Source organism: Mixophyes fleayi, chromosome 2 (assembly GCF_038048845.1).
Source record: "Mixophyes fleayi isolate aMixFle1 chromosome 2, aMixFle1.hap1, whole genome shotgun sequence".
NCBI lineage: Eukaryota > Metazoa > Chordata > Amphibia > Anura > Limnodynastidae > Mixophyes > Mixophyes fleayi.
Window position 1 is genome coordinate 183,874,754 of NC_134403.1, and position 16,783 is coordinate 183,891,536.

The 16,783-nt window shown below is 39.3% G+C and overlaps 1 protein-coding gene across 3 annotated transcripts in view; it reads left to right on the forward strand.

The window, feature by feature from the left end:
• The window catches only part of DOC2B (double C2 domain beta), a 595,594-nt gene that overhangs the window by 479,306 nt on the left and 99,505 nt on the right, over positions 1–16,783 (forward strand). For 2 of the 3 annotated variants that reach the window (XM_075195056.1, XM_075195057.1), the window contains one exon: positions 6,268–6,425. In XM_075195056.1, the coding sequence (XP_075051157.1) occupies positions 6,268–6,425 (158 nt within the window). Of the gene's footprint in view, positions 1–6,267; positions 6,426–13,396; positions 13,550–16,783 lie in introns of those variants that run through there. The other variant, XM_075195058.1, reaches the window with a different exon arrangement.

Sequence of the window (16,783 nt, forward strand, 5' to 3'; positions counted from 1 at the left end):
TAATGGAAAGTTAAATTGTGCGAGGGAGGGAACTCCACTGAAATAGAAATTGATTTTACTAGATGAAGGAAAAGAGGGAATACTTTCATACAACCATAACCACATTTCTTATATAAACCAGTAACCATAGAATAGGGAATCTATAGAAAAACATAACTGCATGTGAAGAAAATATCTCAGCTAAACCACAAAATAAATAACCACAACATAAATGGCGCCATAAGCATATCCAATGGTGGTATTCAGCCGGTTCCCACCGGTTCGCCAGAACCGGTACCTAATTTTAGGCTCGGTTCGGCGAACCGGTGACTACAGGCTGAGTCCACCATCTTCGTTGGTGGGTTCGCGTCGGCACTCCTCCTCTCTGCTCCGTTGCACTGAATGTCGGGCGTGACGTCATCACGCCCGACGTTTAATGAGGAGCGGCGCAGAGAGGAGTCTGCAATCAAGAAGCAAGAAAACAGAAGAGAAGAGAAGAAAAGGGAAGAACGAAGCCAATAGAAAAGGTAAGTGAAGGAACGGAAGCAAGGGGGAGCAAAGGTAGCATCGCTGAGTGAAGGGGGAACACAGGCAGCATGGAAGAATGAAGGGGAAGCACAGGCAGCATGGCAGAGTGAAGTGGGAGCACAGGCAGCATGGCAGAGTGTGAAGGGGGAGCACAGGCAGCATGGCAGAGTGTTTTGAGGGGCAAAAGCAGCATGGCAGAGTGTTTTGACGGGCAAAAGCAGCATGGTAGAGTGTGATGAAGAGGGGCACTACTGTGGCATAATTTGAAATGGGGGCACTACTGTGTGGCATAACATGACTCATTACTATTATTATCTTGATATTAGCAGTATAAAATATTATATGAGTATTAAATTATTTGAATATTAATATGCATTAAATGCAAATTAATTTGAGTATTAAATGCATGAAATATTAAACTACCTTTCAGTATATCTTTTTGTATACTTAAAACGTTCATTAGGGCAGAGAACCGGTTTTTAATTTATTTGCATCCCACCTCTGAGCATATCCAGTAACACCATGGACATGACAAGGAATGTCATAACTCCCTTTGGAAAAGAGAGTGTCCATCATGACAAATCACCCTTCACCTCATACATTTCAACTGTAGTCTATAAAAGAGACCGTCAATAAATGTTCATCATGGCAGACTTGATTTTGATGTTAAGATATCCTCATTTCAGCATATGACAATTTATGATCAATAAACAGAGCTGGGGTATATACTCTGTGAATAGTATTGACTGGTTTGGGTTGTAGGTTGTGATTATCCAATGTGGCTTCCAATCTCTGCCCATAATAGCGGTAACGAGGCCTAAACTCTTAAGCAAAAGAGGTCCATCCAATGGGCATGTGATGAACCGTGTGTTCACATTTTAGCAACTAGCAATTTCAATGGGATACCTCATTTGTATGACAATAATAATGATAATATTGCAATGGTGGTGTAGTTTATCTGAAACAAGATCATTAAAAATAAAATAAAAATATAGGATAATTATTAATCTAGATCGTCCCATATGCACAGACCTCTTTAAAGATGTGTTACTTTGTTGCAAAATAGTAAAGCCTCCTCACCACATTTTTCAGTTTGCCTTCTGTGCTAGACTTCAGTCACAAGACCCAATGAGCACAGGCCTTTGGAAAATAAAATGTTCTGGAACATTTTTCATTCTAAGATTATTTCATCAGTATCTATTATCAGTATAGTTCTGCATTTAATTTGCTCATAGGCCTGAGTCATATTATCACTGTTGGTCTCCACAGTATCAATGCTGAAATTGATCAGGCAATGGCAGAAAAAATCACCTGATGTAGACAAGGATGGCCGAAGAGCTGTGGGTGGCACCCGTACCAGGGGCAAACGCAGGATTCGAGGAGGGGGGTTTCCACGCCACGATACAAGTGGGCATGTCCAGTATGTGTAGGGGCGTGGCTACAAACACACAGATATGTAAACTGTCCCATGCACTGACACACACGATCAAACACACAAACATGTAAGCTGTCACATACACACACATACATAAACACACAGGATCAAATACACAGACATGTACACTGTCATATACACAGATAAGCACAGACACACACAAACACACAGGATCAAACACACTGACAAACACAGACTCACACACAGTCTTACCTTCTTCTTCTGCTGCCTCCTGCATAACACCCATGCTAGCCGTGTGGGAGGAAGAGGCGGGGCCAATCTGCCGGCAGAGAGCTGTGCTCACACAGCAGGGGACTGACTGGGAAAGGATTACAAGCAGTAGTGGCTGGTCCCAAGAGAGGGGCCAGCCACTGTAAGCATACGACACCCCAGGTAGGACAGGGGATTCTGGGGACTAGGAAACCCTCCCCTGGGTGCGCCCCTGCCTACTCCCGTGCATACACTGTGACCCTCTTCCTTAGGCCCTACTTCTCCCATAGGCACCCCACCCCTCCAGATGGGGGCTGCATCATAGAAGGAGGGTGGAATCTTCTAATGCCATCAGACTTGGATGTGACAATAGTCTGTGACATTATAGTGCAGTGTGTCACTCCCAGCTTATTAATGACATGGAGAAGTAGCAGCTGGGAACTTCACAGATAAGAAGTTGACAACTACTGCCTCTCTTTTGCACTTAGTATGGGGCGCCTTAGGTAAAAAAAAAAATAATACAAATGTTTTTCTTGTTGATTCAGTCCTCCAAATGTACAAAAGCAGACTGCACTCTATTAAGATCTGTATCATACTGCTATTGCAACCTAACGAAAAAATTAGGTACAAACACATCATTTTACTTTTTGCTAACTTTCTATAAATTAATTATATTGCTGTTAGTATTTTTACTACAGAATGAAAAATAGCAGACAAGAAAATTACTTTATCCACACTGGCAAAAATAATGGCTTATTTATTTTCAGGACTAGTTATATATCTAGTATTATAAATTATAAATTAATATTTGCTTCTGAAAAGGTATTATCATGTATTAATGTATTACTATTTCATATTTTATGCACCTAATCCTATATTTGCTCTGCCTTTCTCCTATTTTGCAAAGATGTTGATTTTTTTTTATTTTTATATACTTAAAATGTAACTCCATGCTAACCAAAATGCAGATCAATTAATTAATTAACTCACTTAATTGACCCAGGGTTTGCAGATCTGTGTGGACAATAGCTTTAAAGAGAAATCACAAATTGCTTTATTGTTATCATTTATCTTGAGGAAGGCTTTTAACAACATTAACAATTGCTACATGGCAGCAGTGCTGAATGCCATTGATTTCCGAGGAAACATTACTAAATACGTTAAAAATACAACCAAATGGAGTATTCTTTGCATTGCTACATTATTTCTATATCCCAAGAGTTCAAGCTGCCGTGATTCTGGTTCTCCCATAATTTTCCAAATATATAGCACTGTGGCACAATGGTTAGCACTGTTGACTCATAGTACTGGAGTTATGAGTTTGACTCTGACCAGGGCCCTACTTTTGGAGTTTCTATGTTCTCCCCATGTAAGATTTCCTCTGAGTGCTCTGGTTTCCTCCCACAATCCAAAAGCATACTGTTAGGTTAATTAGCTTCTGAAAAAATGGACCCTAGTCTGTGTGTGTGGTAAAGAATTTAGATTGTAAGTACCAATGGGGCAGGGACTAATGTAAATGGCTACATGTACTCTGCACAGTGCTGTGTAATATGATTGGCACTTTATAAATAAACGATAATACTAAATAAAGTATATGGAAAATGATGGAGGAACCAGCATTACAGTTAACACAGCTAGAATCCCTGCCATTATTGATAAAGGGTCTGGAATGGGTTGAACCGTTGATAAATAAATGTTATGTCGCTTTTTTAGATTGAGATTTTTCAGAATTCCAGAATAAATCCATGTTTTTACCTCATACCTACATTTTCTCTGCAATTGAACTGAAATATTTCACTTTTCTCGAATCGTTTACTGGATGATCACTGCAAGGGCACACTCTCATGGCAGGTTAGAGTAACACATTACAATAGAAGATGCTCATTATCTCATGTATTCAAAATCTTGCTTGTGGTGCACACCTGTTGCCTTTTTTAGTAGATTTTGTGCATATAGCCTATGTGAAAGAGCATTTAAATGACTAATATTTGTAAAGAACTTTATTGCATAATCCATAATTCTAGGCACAAGACACAGGAAATTTAATGAAAAGAAAGTATTACAAATTGTAACAGACAGTTATATTTTTTAAAATGTGCTTTGGTTTTCCTTTTTTAATTTATTTAGAAGGGACCTGCCTTTTTATACTTCAAATATTTCCAGCATATTAGACCATTTACTTGGATTTTAGAATTGAGTCATACAGTATTATATTTTCTGCTGTAGCATTAATAGAGGACATCCTGTTTGGAGTCATGTAAAATGGCTATTAGAAGCTATGGCTTTGAATGGAGTTGTTTTTTTCTTCTTCCAATTACAACTTGCCATTAGGAAAGTAATATTCTTATATATATTTATTCCAAATTTATTTGTTGTTCTCTTCTTCTCAACACATTTCACTATATTTGAAAAGCAATCATGCTTTAGTATTATTCTAATATGTTTGTATTTTAAAAATCCATCTACATTTTGTTGCTCAAAAGCTTTAGTCTAAAGTGAAATTCAAATGTGATAATGAGAACAGAGTTTTAATTTAAACAGGGAATGATTTCCCAGGGTTCTGACAGAAAAGTGGTGGATGAGTGATTTGACCATTAATCTGAGAGAAGAAAACTAATGTTATAATTTACAGGTGTAGAAGGGAGGGTAATCAACCTTACATTGTTTGTATATAATATACAAAATCATACTGGATAAATAAATCCCCAATCTATGTGTTAAGATGTGTTCCTACTCTAATGCATAATTGCCAACCTTTCCATCCTCCACCCTGGGATCTCAGCTGGCAAGCGTTCGAGGGGCCATAGGGTGAAAAGGGCCCTGCCACTTTGCTGATCCAAATTGCATCATTAAGCCCCGCCTCTACCCGGGATCCAGGAGAGTGCCAGCTCTTCCGGGAGTCTGGGAGGACTCTTGAAATTTGGAAGCCTCCCGGACATTCCAAGAGAGTAGGCAAGTATGTTCTACTTTTGTAGTAGGAGGTACTTGGTAATAAAGAAGGTTGAAGACCCCCCTTATGGGACATCTACCTTTTAAAGGCATTGTATGAATATCCACGGTCTATTATACTCTATACTTGCATCTGGGGTTGAGCAAATTGGTTTTCTTGATCCCAGGCCTACTTCATGTTGGATATTACCATCACTCTCACTCACTGTCCCTTAAATAACTTCATTTGCAAAAATAGGTAAACTGTGTGTAATCTATTCATTTTGTAATGTACAGTATTATGATTCATTGCTGTCTGCGTATTGTATACTACTGTAAATTTCATGTACAGCGCTGCAGAATGTTTGTTGCGGCTTATAAGAAAAAAAGATAATAATATCCTGTCATAACTGAGACCACTGATAAATTAGAATAAATATGATTGATATTTTCCCAGATAAATCAGTGCCAGTCTTTTTCCTGTTCTTTTTTATTTGTGTTCATTACATGAGAATTCCACCCAAGTTTAAAATTTCCCCAATAAACTTCACTAGTAAAACTTCAATATATATGGTGCAGTTTATGACTTATTTACCTCTGCCAGCACCGCTAATGGTAACTACTCCCTGACAAACAGATGTTAGTTTGAAAATTAGCGGTAGTCATTGAGTAGCTGTCAATGGAGTTGGATTGATGGCCACAGTAAAGGTGTGTAACTCATGAGCGACGCAGGGCCAAATATGGCACTCTCACAAGTAATGGGGGACATGGCTATTGGAGCAATTTTACATTTGGTCTGAATTTTACTTTAATTCTTTTTTATGCATTTATTTATGAAGACATTGTTATGTACTATTCTTATCTATGTAATGAAAATGCTATTGGTAAACTGTCTAAAACCTACATCGTTATTTGTTTTGTAAATCAATAAATTAAACCAATCTGTTTTTCATTGTCTCCTTTAACTCATCCAATTAGTTATAATTATGTGCAAACATGACATAAAAGCAGAATGGTGATAATTTGGAATTGGACAAATCGGCCTGCTTGTAAATAGATATCAGGATTTTTAATAATTACTGTAGATACAGAGACATTTCTCCCTGGATATTGTGGGTTTTTTTATTGTGGAAACTCTGCATGAACTATTTTATACCGTCATTAACATTTTGTGTTTCCACCCACAGATAGATAAAACGGAAGATAAATCTTTGGAGGAACGTGGGCGAATTCTTATATCCTTAAAATACAGCTCCCAAAAGTCAGGGCTCCTGGTAGGAATCATGAGATGTGCACATCTAGCAGCAATGGATGCAAATGGGTACTCCGATCCCTATGTGAAAACGTAAGTTTTGTATCTGTGTATCATCATTGAATTAATCACATAAATATACAGTATGTCAAGAGAAAACTGCTGTGAAAACATTCCTCTTAACATTCCTGTTGTGAAAACATTTCTCTATTGGGGCCACACAGTGAGTGTGGCCCCACAGTGAGTGTGGCCCCAATAGTAGCCTACTAGTAATCTGGTAATCTTATCACCTACATATATGACCAAACTGGATACTGATGCTGTTGCTTGGTGCTCATACTGTACAGTAGGTTTGGCTATGTGGCCAGTATTAATTGTGGAAATCTAAATATACAATACAAGTTTATATAAAAAAGCTATTTGACACATATACAATCAGAAGTATATATATGTAACACTGCTGTAACTTGACAGAACTGAAGAAATTTGAAAGAAACTTACCACTGTGTTCCATAGGAGAAGCATATTAGTAATAGTACACAAGACCTCCTGGTTTATATTGTGTCTTATTGTAAGATATGAAGGAGTTTTCCATCTGCTTTTTAGAATTATATTTAGAATAAGCCATACTTACCTTATAACTGGAACCTGGCATTGGTCAATGTTCAATGTAAACTTTCATTTCTGCCAGCTTTAATCCCGGCCCTAAGTTGTTATGTACCACCTTTGATGGGGTTTCCATGAGCATGTGATAGCAACTTGTAATATATTATACACTGCTATCATAGCACATTATAATAGGTACAGTGTATGGGGAAACCAGAACCCAGGAACTCTGTTAAAGGTTGTAAATTAGCAGCTCATAGCCATAAGGTGCATGATCACAACAGTATGATACACAACAGAATGCAGCCATGTCCAAGTCAGCTTCAAGCGCAAATGACATTTACTAGAGCCTACGATTTAGGGGAATGAACGGGGTTGGAAATGGATGGATTCACGTAGGCAATATATAGTAAGAGAGTTTCCATGCAGCCAGGTCCAAGTCAAACTCAGGTGCACACAGAAGTACGCTGGTTTTCTGTCGTATCGCTCGCTCCAACTGGGGGACTAGTTTAAGTTCCAAATACTAGTGCTGATGGCTGAGTATATATGCGAAAACATGTTTCCTCAGGAATAACTATAAAAACGTATTTTATGTACAGTAGACATAAAGGACAGCCTATTAACTGTTTTCATAAGGGGAAATATATATATATATATATATATATATATATATATATATTCATACATACACACAAAGTACTGATCTGATACAATCAGGCGTTTCCATTCCTGCTATTAGTTACAAGAAATTGTGGAAGTTGCAGATAACCTATGGACTATGCAGTTACCTCCAGAACATAATGGGGAATTCAGATAAGCGCTATACTATATTTGTCTTTGTAAGTGCAACATCTATATGTTAATGTGTAATAAAATGTTTGTTTGAACATACTACATTATTATGGTATTTCTGTTCATATGGTTCCTGTTTCATAAACGGAGTGAGGAAATTATACAGATAAGCCTGACCTGTTCCTGGTACAATAACTATCCAGATATAATACAGATAAGCGTGAAGTGTGTATTTTTGGTACGCTGAATCACTATAGGTGGGGAACGGTACTTGCACAATTCTTATAAACAGTACTACACTATCTTCTGGTTTCTTTCTATTTATGGGATCTTCCTGCTCGATGATTTAAAAACTGCGGAATGATGCTGATGAGCTCAGACACTTAATACATCCGGTACGCTGAATATACATCACCTCGATTACCTTGGGATAATATCCTACAATACTACACCATTGGGTGCCCTATTTCCCCTCTATATGTTATAAAAAGGAAAAAAATATTAAGCAATTAATCATACCTGTCAATAATATAGTAATTTATGATTATAAATAGATTTTTTTTTTCATTTTATGCACATTATATATATATATATATATATATATATATATATATATATATATATTAACAAACTGAACCCTTCTTGTGGCCCTTTTGTCACCTTCTGTTGCAAGAACACCCAGCAGATATCAGCAACACAAAGAACTTCTTTTTGTAAATCAAAGATACTTATTGTTTGCATCACAATAAATGGCAATACTTCTGGTCAGGATGACAACAGCAAGCAATACCTTCTGCTTGCACCTCCTGGTGACTCTAATGCTTACTATACACAGTACAGCTCCCTACTGACTGGCCAACCAGTTCAGCATCAGTCACCTCTAACAAGAGCACAACTCAAGATTAAATACACAGGTCTCCTCCCACAGGCTTGGATGACTGACAGGCGACACTCCCACCTTGTCTTTAAAGGAAGTCTCCTCAGGTGCTCTGTAACGCCTATTCAGTACAGCCACCCTTATCAACTCTGCTGCTAGCTGTGGATACAAACACTTTAAAGCATGTAAGTAAATCAGATTTTACATTTACTTTATCACATGTCTCAGACCTGTACATAACTTAACATAAGCACAGTGCTACACCTGTGTATAACTTGGTCTGCAGCCTTTTACCTGCAGACTGTTAGCTCCATAGCTAATTCCACTCTGAGAGGCCTGTGGCAAGCCACTCCCATTGCCACTATATATATATATATATATATATATATATATATGACAGGTATGATTAATTGCTTAATATTTTTTCTGTGCATTCTTTTGAGATTTTATATTCCGCATTAGTATTGTACGTATCCTGCAATGTCTCAATGCCTGGTCTAGTAGAGCAACCTACACCTGTAGTCAACACCACGCTAATTTAGATCCGTTCCTTGTTGACTTTGGGAGTATGCAGAGAGATTTACGTGTAGTTCAAAACAAATGCACAATGCGCTTAGTATACGTGCCTTATTGATTCAGATCCATAGTCTCTGGGATAGAGAAAATAAAAAATAAACGGCAGTGATATTTAATAAATTGAATCTACAGCACTTCAGTGTTGAAAGGTATGTTTAAAAATAGACAGTGTGTGACCACTGGAAAGTGATCACTTCAGAAGCATATGCTATTGTAGAAAAGTTGCATTCTATAACAGGGAAATAATTGTGACTGCTCCATTAGACTACTGCTGTGCTCCTAGAAATACTAATGGTTGAAGGATTTCTTAAGGGTGACCGTGATCAAAGGGATCAAGAATAAAGTAAAAGCAATGGCCTTAGTTGCGCTGCATAATTATTTTCCACTGACACCAGATTCCACAAGTGCACATTCTCCTTAGCTTACATGCTTCATTGAACTTAGGTGACAGATTGTGGAATTGGTCCTACAACAAGCATATTTTATTTGGAAAAAAAATCTGCATCATTGTCTTTGTTTATAGATAATTGGAGCTCAAGAGAGATACTGAAACACTAGTGTCACCCTGAGGAAACTCTGAGTCACATTTCTAATGAATAGCAAAATATGCAAAATTGTAGCTTTGTCCTTTCTCTATCTAGACAAAACCTGCAAAATATTCATATGATGGAACAAGGGATTTAATGCAAGGCTGGAATACTTAATATGCATTAATGTGCAAATCTACTTTGCATCATCTGAGCTGTTTATGGATGGTTTTTTTCAACTGGGATTGAGCTACAATTTATGAACGTACAATGTAGACATTACGGTTGCATTTTGTTATTGCTTATTTCTTATTGTTCTGTTTTTGACAAATATGGCTGATATTTATTCCCTATTACCAATATTAGTACTGGTCTTAAAATATAACTATTAAGCATTTGAAAGACAAAATAGAGTTCTACTTGTAGGAACGTATAACCTTAATTTGTTGGATTTTTTTTTTATTATAGTGTTAAAAATGTTTTAAATCATAAAATTGTTTCCATGAATACTATAGTATATGTACATTGACTTAAACAGTGTAAAATCTACCGTCGGACAGTAAAGTTTTTCACCCGGTAATCGTGCCAATCACATGATAAATGACTGTTAGGTCCAATATTGCATTAGTGTGTACGCGCTCACTATCATATTTTATCGTACCACAGCACATCGTATTGTTTGATTTTATAAACTGACTAAAAAGCACTATGAAAGCTGTAACGATGGCAAATTCTAAAGTGTGCATGCACTCACTACCACAAGTGTAGGCAAATCTCTATATAGTTTACAGAGTCAAGGGGTCTGATTCATTAAGGATCTTAAATTAACAAGTTTCTTAAGTCTCCTAGACAAAACCATGTTATAATGTAAGGGGTGCAAATTAGTTTTCTGTTTTGCATATAAGTTAAATACTGACTGTTTTTTCATGAAACATAGCATATAAAATTGAAACATGTATGGCAGAGCTGTAAGTAGACATTTTAGTGCCCTGGGCGAAACAGAACACTAGTGCCCTCCTTCCCCCCCCCCCTTTCCCCAAAATGTGCCTTTATGGGAGTAGATGCTGCCTCTCAGCAGTTAAGCATCACCGGTGTCTTCTGCCTGCTGGTGTCTTATTCTTTCTTGCTGCTTAGACGGATCCTGGAATATTGGGGTCCTGTTTGGAAAAGAGATTGTTATTACTCACCTCCTGGAAAGTTGAACAGTGAGTGAAGAATCTAGGTCTACCTCCCCACAACCAGACAGATCAATAGCTTTTTCTGTTTAAAAAAAAGGCCTACTTCAACCCAATCAGCTCCAGAATTGAATTAATAGCATTTACAGTCAATGTCTAATTCCCTCTTTTTAGCCACAACATCAAATTAATAGCACCCACGTTTAATAAATAAGCCTCCTCTTTCCTCCCAACCAGTCCCGACATTAAATTAATAACATTCCCATTTAATAAGCCAAATTATTCATCACCATACCAAACATTAAATTATAAGCCTCCATATTTAACAAACAGACTCTCATCAGCCCCAACATTAAATTATTAACATTTTCATTTAATGCAAATGCCTATTTCTCCCACCAGCCCTACAATCAAATTATGGCTTACAAATTTCCCCACATTCAATAGTAATTATTATTATTATATAATTAATATATTTATTGTATAATTAATATTTTACTGATTTTTTTACATTACTTATGTTTTCATAGTAAGCATCATATATTTATGTACTCCAAAGAACCCCCCTTTCTCTCCAACCCCTGCATCTACTTCTATTCTCTTCAGACCCCTCCCCCCTCCGGACTCCCTGCTCACTAGACCCCTCACTCCTCCTCTACAGATGACCCCCTCCAGACATCCTCCTCACCAGACCCCTCACTCCTTCTCTCCAGACCCTCCCATTCACTCCAGACACCTTTCTCACCAGAGCCCTCACTCCTCCCCTCCAGATCCCCCCCCCCCATTCACTCCAGACACCTTCCTCTCCAGACTCCTCACCCCATTCTCTCCAACCCCCTCTTCTCACTAGCCCCTGCAGTATTTTACTTACCTGAACTTCTATTCTTTTTCCTGTGTCCTTCTTCCTTCTGTGTCAGCTCCTCGTCGCCTGTGTTCTCGGGACGAGGTTGATTTGGCCAGGCAATAACGCTTAATCCATAGTTTCTTGTCCTGCCAGATGAACCCACCACAAAGTGTCTGCAAGATTGCCAGGAACATCCCTGGGACTGATATAGGCAGGGTTTGAAACAGGTAGAGGATGTGAGGCAGGATTTGAATACTTGTAATATTGGAGTTTAGATAAATAGTGGCAGCTAAGGGTTCTATGCATAACGCGTACAGTAGAGGTAAAAGAGGACACCTCTATCTGGTTCTGTTACTCAGCGTGAAGGCGGAAGAGGTCAGGCCATTGGTTAAAACAGACAAGGAGGGGAGGGAAGGGAATAAAGCACCTATATAGCGCTCAGAAAAGCCCCGTTGAGACCATAGTGAAAGAACATTCAAAGCGTAAAGGGCCAAGAATGTCTATCAAAGGCCTTCTCTGCGTCCTATGCCAAAGTAACCAAGGTGAATTTACGTTTGTTAATATATATGTAATGATGTCAGTGGTTTGTCTGGTGTTGTCCAGAGATTGTCTAGTGGGGAGAAATCCGACTTGGTCGGGGTGAGTCAGAGATGTCAAATAAGTGTTGAGGCGGTTCCCCAGTACTTCCGCATTAAGAAGCGAGATCTGTCAGTAATTGGAACAATATGTTTTTATTCGGCTTGGGGATGTCCTCAATGGTAGAGTGGGTAGTCTGGGGGTGGAACTTTTCACCAGGTAGAATAGTATTATATATGGTGGACATTTGAGGCACTATTTCCCTTGCAAACACCTTGTCCAGGTGCAGGGGCCTTAGAAGACTTCTGGGATTTAAGTGCCAATGTTATCTCCTCAGTGATGTCATGGTTGAGCAAGGAGATCTGTGTGTAAGTTTAGGTAGGGAGCATTTCTCGAGACTGTAGTGGATCGCCGAATTATCTACTTCAGGGGAGGAATGCGCCTTGCGCAAATTATATAAATCGTTGTAATATGACCGAAACTTGTATTTGATGACCCTGGGGTCAAAGGTTAGTGTGCCCATTTTGTCCAAAAGTGATGTTATAGCCTGTGATGCCCTTTTGGTTCTTAGTCTGTTTGCCAGCAATTAATTGGTTTTATTACCTTTCTCATAGATAGTCTGATTTAGCCAGCAGAAACGTTGCTCCATCTGTTCAGCTTGAATCGTCTCGAGCTCGCCCCTGACTTTTTGCAACTGTTTAAGCAAAGACGCGGAGTGGCATTGTTTGTGGAGAGTTTCTAGATCGCGCAATTGGGTAGATAATTTATTAAATGCATCAGAGCATACTTTTTTCTTTGAGAAGAAAATTTAATGATGTCCCCTTGAATCCCTGCCTTATAGGCCTTCCAAATCGTGGGCATGGGGACGTCAGGGCTAGAGTTTATATCGAAGCAGGTTTTAATCGATACCGATATAATTTCCTTGAAATGGGAAAATTTGATGTGTTGGAAGATGTGAGTACCACCTAGAAATATATATTGATCCGTCAGTACAATTTATGCAGAAAATAATAAAACGTATAATCCCTGGATGTAGGATATAATACCCACCAGATGTCAAAAAGACCAGCTTTGACCACTTGTCTTTGCAGAACCTTCGTGCGAGGAGATGGCAAGGGAGAGGACCTGGTTGCCGACTTGTCTAAAGTAGGTGACCAGTGTTAAAGTCGCCACCAACCAGGAGTAGACCTCTACACATGTGGTGGAGTGTAGAGAAAAGGTGGTGAATAAAGACTTCTGACCTGTGTTGAGTACATAAATGTTTGCAAGAGTAATTTCCAGGTGACCGATTGTGCCCGTGAGATTGAGAAAACAGCCTTCAGGATCAACTTTAGCTTCTGAGAGGACAGAGGGAACAGTATTTCGAATAACTACCAATTTTTTTTGGGCTGAGTGAGATGAGTAATGTACCAAAGAAAATCGACGCGAGGGCAAAGAGGGCCACTTGTCTTGAAGTGCGATTCCTGCAAAAAAATCAATATCACCGTTAAATTTATGAATAGCATTAAATGACATGGAGCGCTTTTGCAGGGTGTTCAAACCTTTAACAATAAAGGAGAGAAACTTAATTGGCATGGTGATTAATGTGAGGTACCCTTACTAAGAAGAGACTGTGACCCATGTAAGTGAGCGGTAGTTTCCAGAGGGAGATTAAGAGTGAGAGGGGAAAGAAAGAGGTGAAGCGGGGTGAGGAGAAAATTGCTCGAAAATCAAGAAAAAGAGGTGGGGGGAGGAAAGGGATGTAGACCCAGACCTCAAAGACAGATGTGTTTACAAGGGCAGTGCCTACAACCCAAATTAATCCAGAACTATGTAAGAGACACCAGTAAGATGGACAAAGCTATGGCGCAGGGGTTTGGGAGTGCATCTAAGTTAAGGTCCGTAGGACCAAAGTAAGGTACTAGTTCTGTAACTCCCAAAATAGGAGGGTGGGTGGTCTTAGGCTAGGAGCCCTCCACCCATCCAGAAAAACAAAACATTAGCAACACCCATGTAATATAAACATATGGTGAGCCAGCAGTGAAGTGAAGATCCCTGAGCCCCAGGTGCCCCCCTGCACTACATCCGAGATGTCCACCCATCCATCTATATTTATCAAAGTCCGTACCAGCTAAAACCAATGGCTGAATGGATGTCTGAGTTATAGTAGTCAATTCCATTTGCCACTTTATGGGGTAGGAAGAAGGAAAACAACAGAATTCAGCACTTAGGCCCCTGCAGCACACAGACCCCTGCTCTTTCCAGGTCTCACTAACATCCAAACCTAGCCACCATCCAGGCCTCGCCGCAATTCAGGCCTCGCAACTTTTCAAGACTTCTCACCATCCAGGTCGTTCAATTTGTTCTATTAATTGAACCCATGCATTCCTTATTCTGCTGTACCTGTCGCTGTCATGTCTTATGCTGAATTGTTTTGTATGCCATGTGATATGTTCCGTTAATTGCATCCACGCATTTATTATTCTGCCAACCTGTACACTTGTATTCATTGTTGTAATTGCTGTTTTCATGTATGTCCTTTATGTATGATTATGTCAGTTGCTACAGAATCTGTGGCGCCAAATAAAAGAACGATGATGATGATATTTTTATTGTTATTATTTCTTCACAACAGTGCACTATTTTGTTCTGTTTCCTTCTTTCCTTATACAAATTAGGAACTTATAACGAAGTTGAACCATGAGAAAAAGAATGCTCATGATGCTAGACACAAGTAATTCCATCACAAATGTGTTGTGGATCAGACAAGTCCTACGCTTGTAAAGATAAAAAAAACAATCCATGTGAATATTGTTTGCTTTCATGTAACACTACCTATTTTTATTTGTCATCTTGAATGAGCATTCACACTCTTTCACTTATTAACAATTAAATTAAGTAGAACCTGCCTGAAGTTGGGATGCAAACTGAGCATAATTTATGTTTAAAAAGAGTATGCAAATTTTGCGCTGTTCCAACTGGTGGTAATCGTTTTTACGATTACCACTATTCTGACAACTTTAAACCCTACAACTAAAATCCGAAATGTGCTGAAAAAAACGATGTGAAAATAAACAGACTTACCTTCAACTCAACGCTGGACATCTCTGATGAAAGACCCATAATGACAGCAAGTGATTCTGATTCAACAAGTGGTCGGCAGTGCAGGCTGGCGTCAGCGCAACGTCTGTCAATAGAAATTTAAACACTTGACCTGACATTGCCACTTTAAATTTCTATTGACACACGTTGGCTGACGTCAGACAACTTTTCTGTATCTGATCATTGAGGGAAGGCATTCTAGGACTCTCCACCCCTCCTCTGACTGCAAGCTTATTGAACAGCTGGCATTCTAAAACTATTGTACTGATATCTTCTGTGTGTTGGCACAAATATTTTTTTCATTTGTAGAACTCTGACTTCCAGAAATTTGTACAGTAACTGCAAAATAATGAATATTGACAGAATTTTTTTTTCTTGTGATTGTTAATGAAAGCAGCATGCCTCTGGGGGCGTGGCCTGGATGCCATTGTAGTGAGACGTGTTTCATTTGAGCTCCGGGCTCAAATACCCCTAAATCGCTGATTTAAACTGCTCACAGCCTGCTCGTGACCACTGACAGCTCGGGGAAGTGACCGAGACCACCCGTACCCACGGTCAGCTCTGTTTTGCACCATCTGAAACAAGCAGATTCCACTTTTGATTTTGGGCCTGTTTTCCCGCCAAATTTCGGGGAGAAATCCCGTCGCTGCGGGACCCGGGCATCGGGTTTCCAGAGCCCACATCCACCCGGGACAAAACCTCTCTCTATATCCTCGGTGATCCCTCTCTCTCCTACGGGAGCTGAAGCAGCGCCCCCGTCGTCGGCAGTCCCGACATTAAATAAAATAAAATTAAAGAGAAGAAGAACCCTGATAGCGGGGACACCGTCTGCACAACTGACAGGTGCATTTGATCCGCTGCGACAGCTTGGTGGCACAGATCTATACCCTGGAACCGCTATTTGCGCTAACTGGCCGCGGGACCAAGAGGTTTTTCAAAATATCCTAGTGTACCTACAGCGCTCCTAGAGACATCACTCTCCACAATCAACATTAGTGGATAATGGCAAAGATGGGGTCCGCGCTTCTAAACCTGTGTATGAGCAGCCAAAAGGAAGTGAATGGGGCTAGTCCTACTCCCCAGAATTATAATGGATAGATCAGGTATTCCCAGGCGCAAATGTATAAAAGATAATGACAATGTTAGTGTGTTGTGAACAATCGGCTTGATGCCTGATTTATTGTTCACAGTAAAATGACCAGTATTTAGTGTGCTGGTGCATGAAGAACAATGTAAGGTGTTTAAGACACAGAGAGTCTGTGGCTAATGCAAAACTATGTGTCTAATGCACAAGAGGATAAAACAAAACCAAAAACAGAAACAGAGATAACTGAATAGCTGTTCCAGATATTGAGGTACACTCCAGAGCCTTGTGCCAATGAGTCCAATAGTCCTTA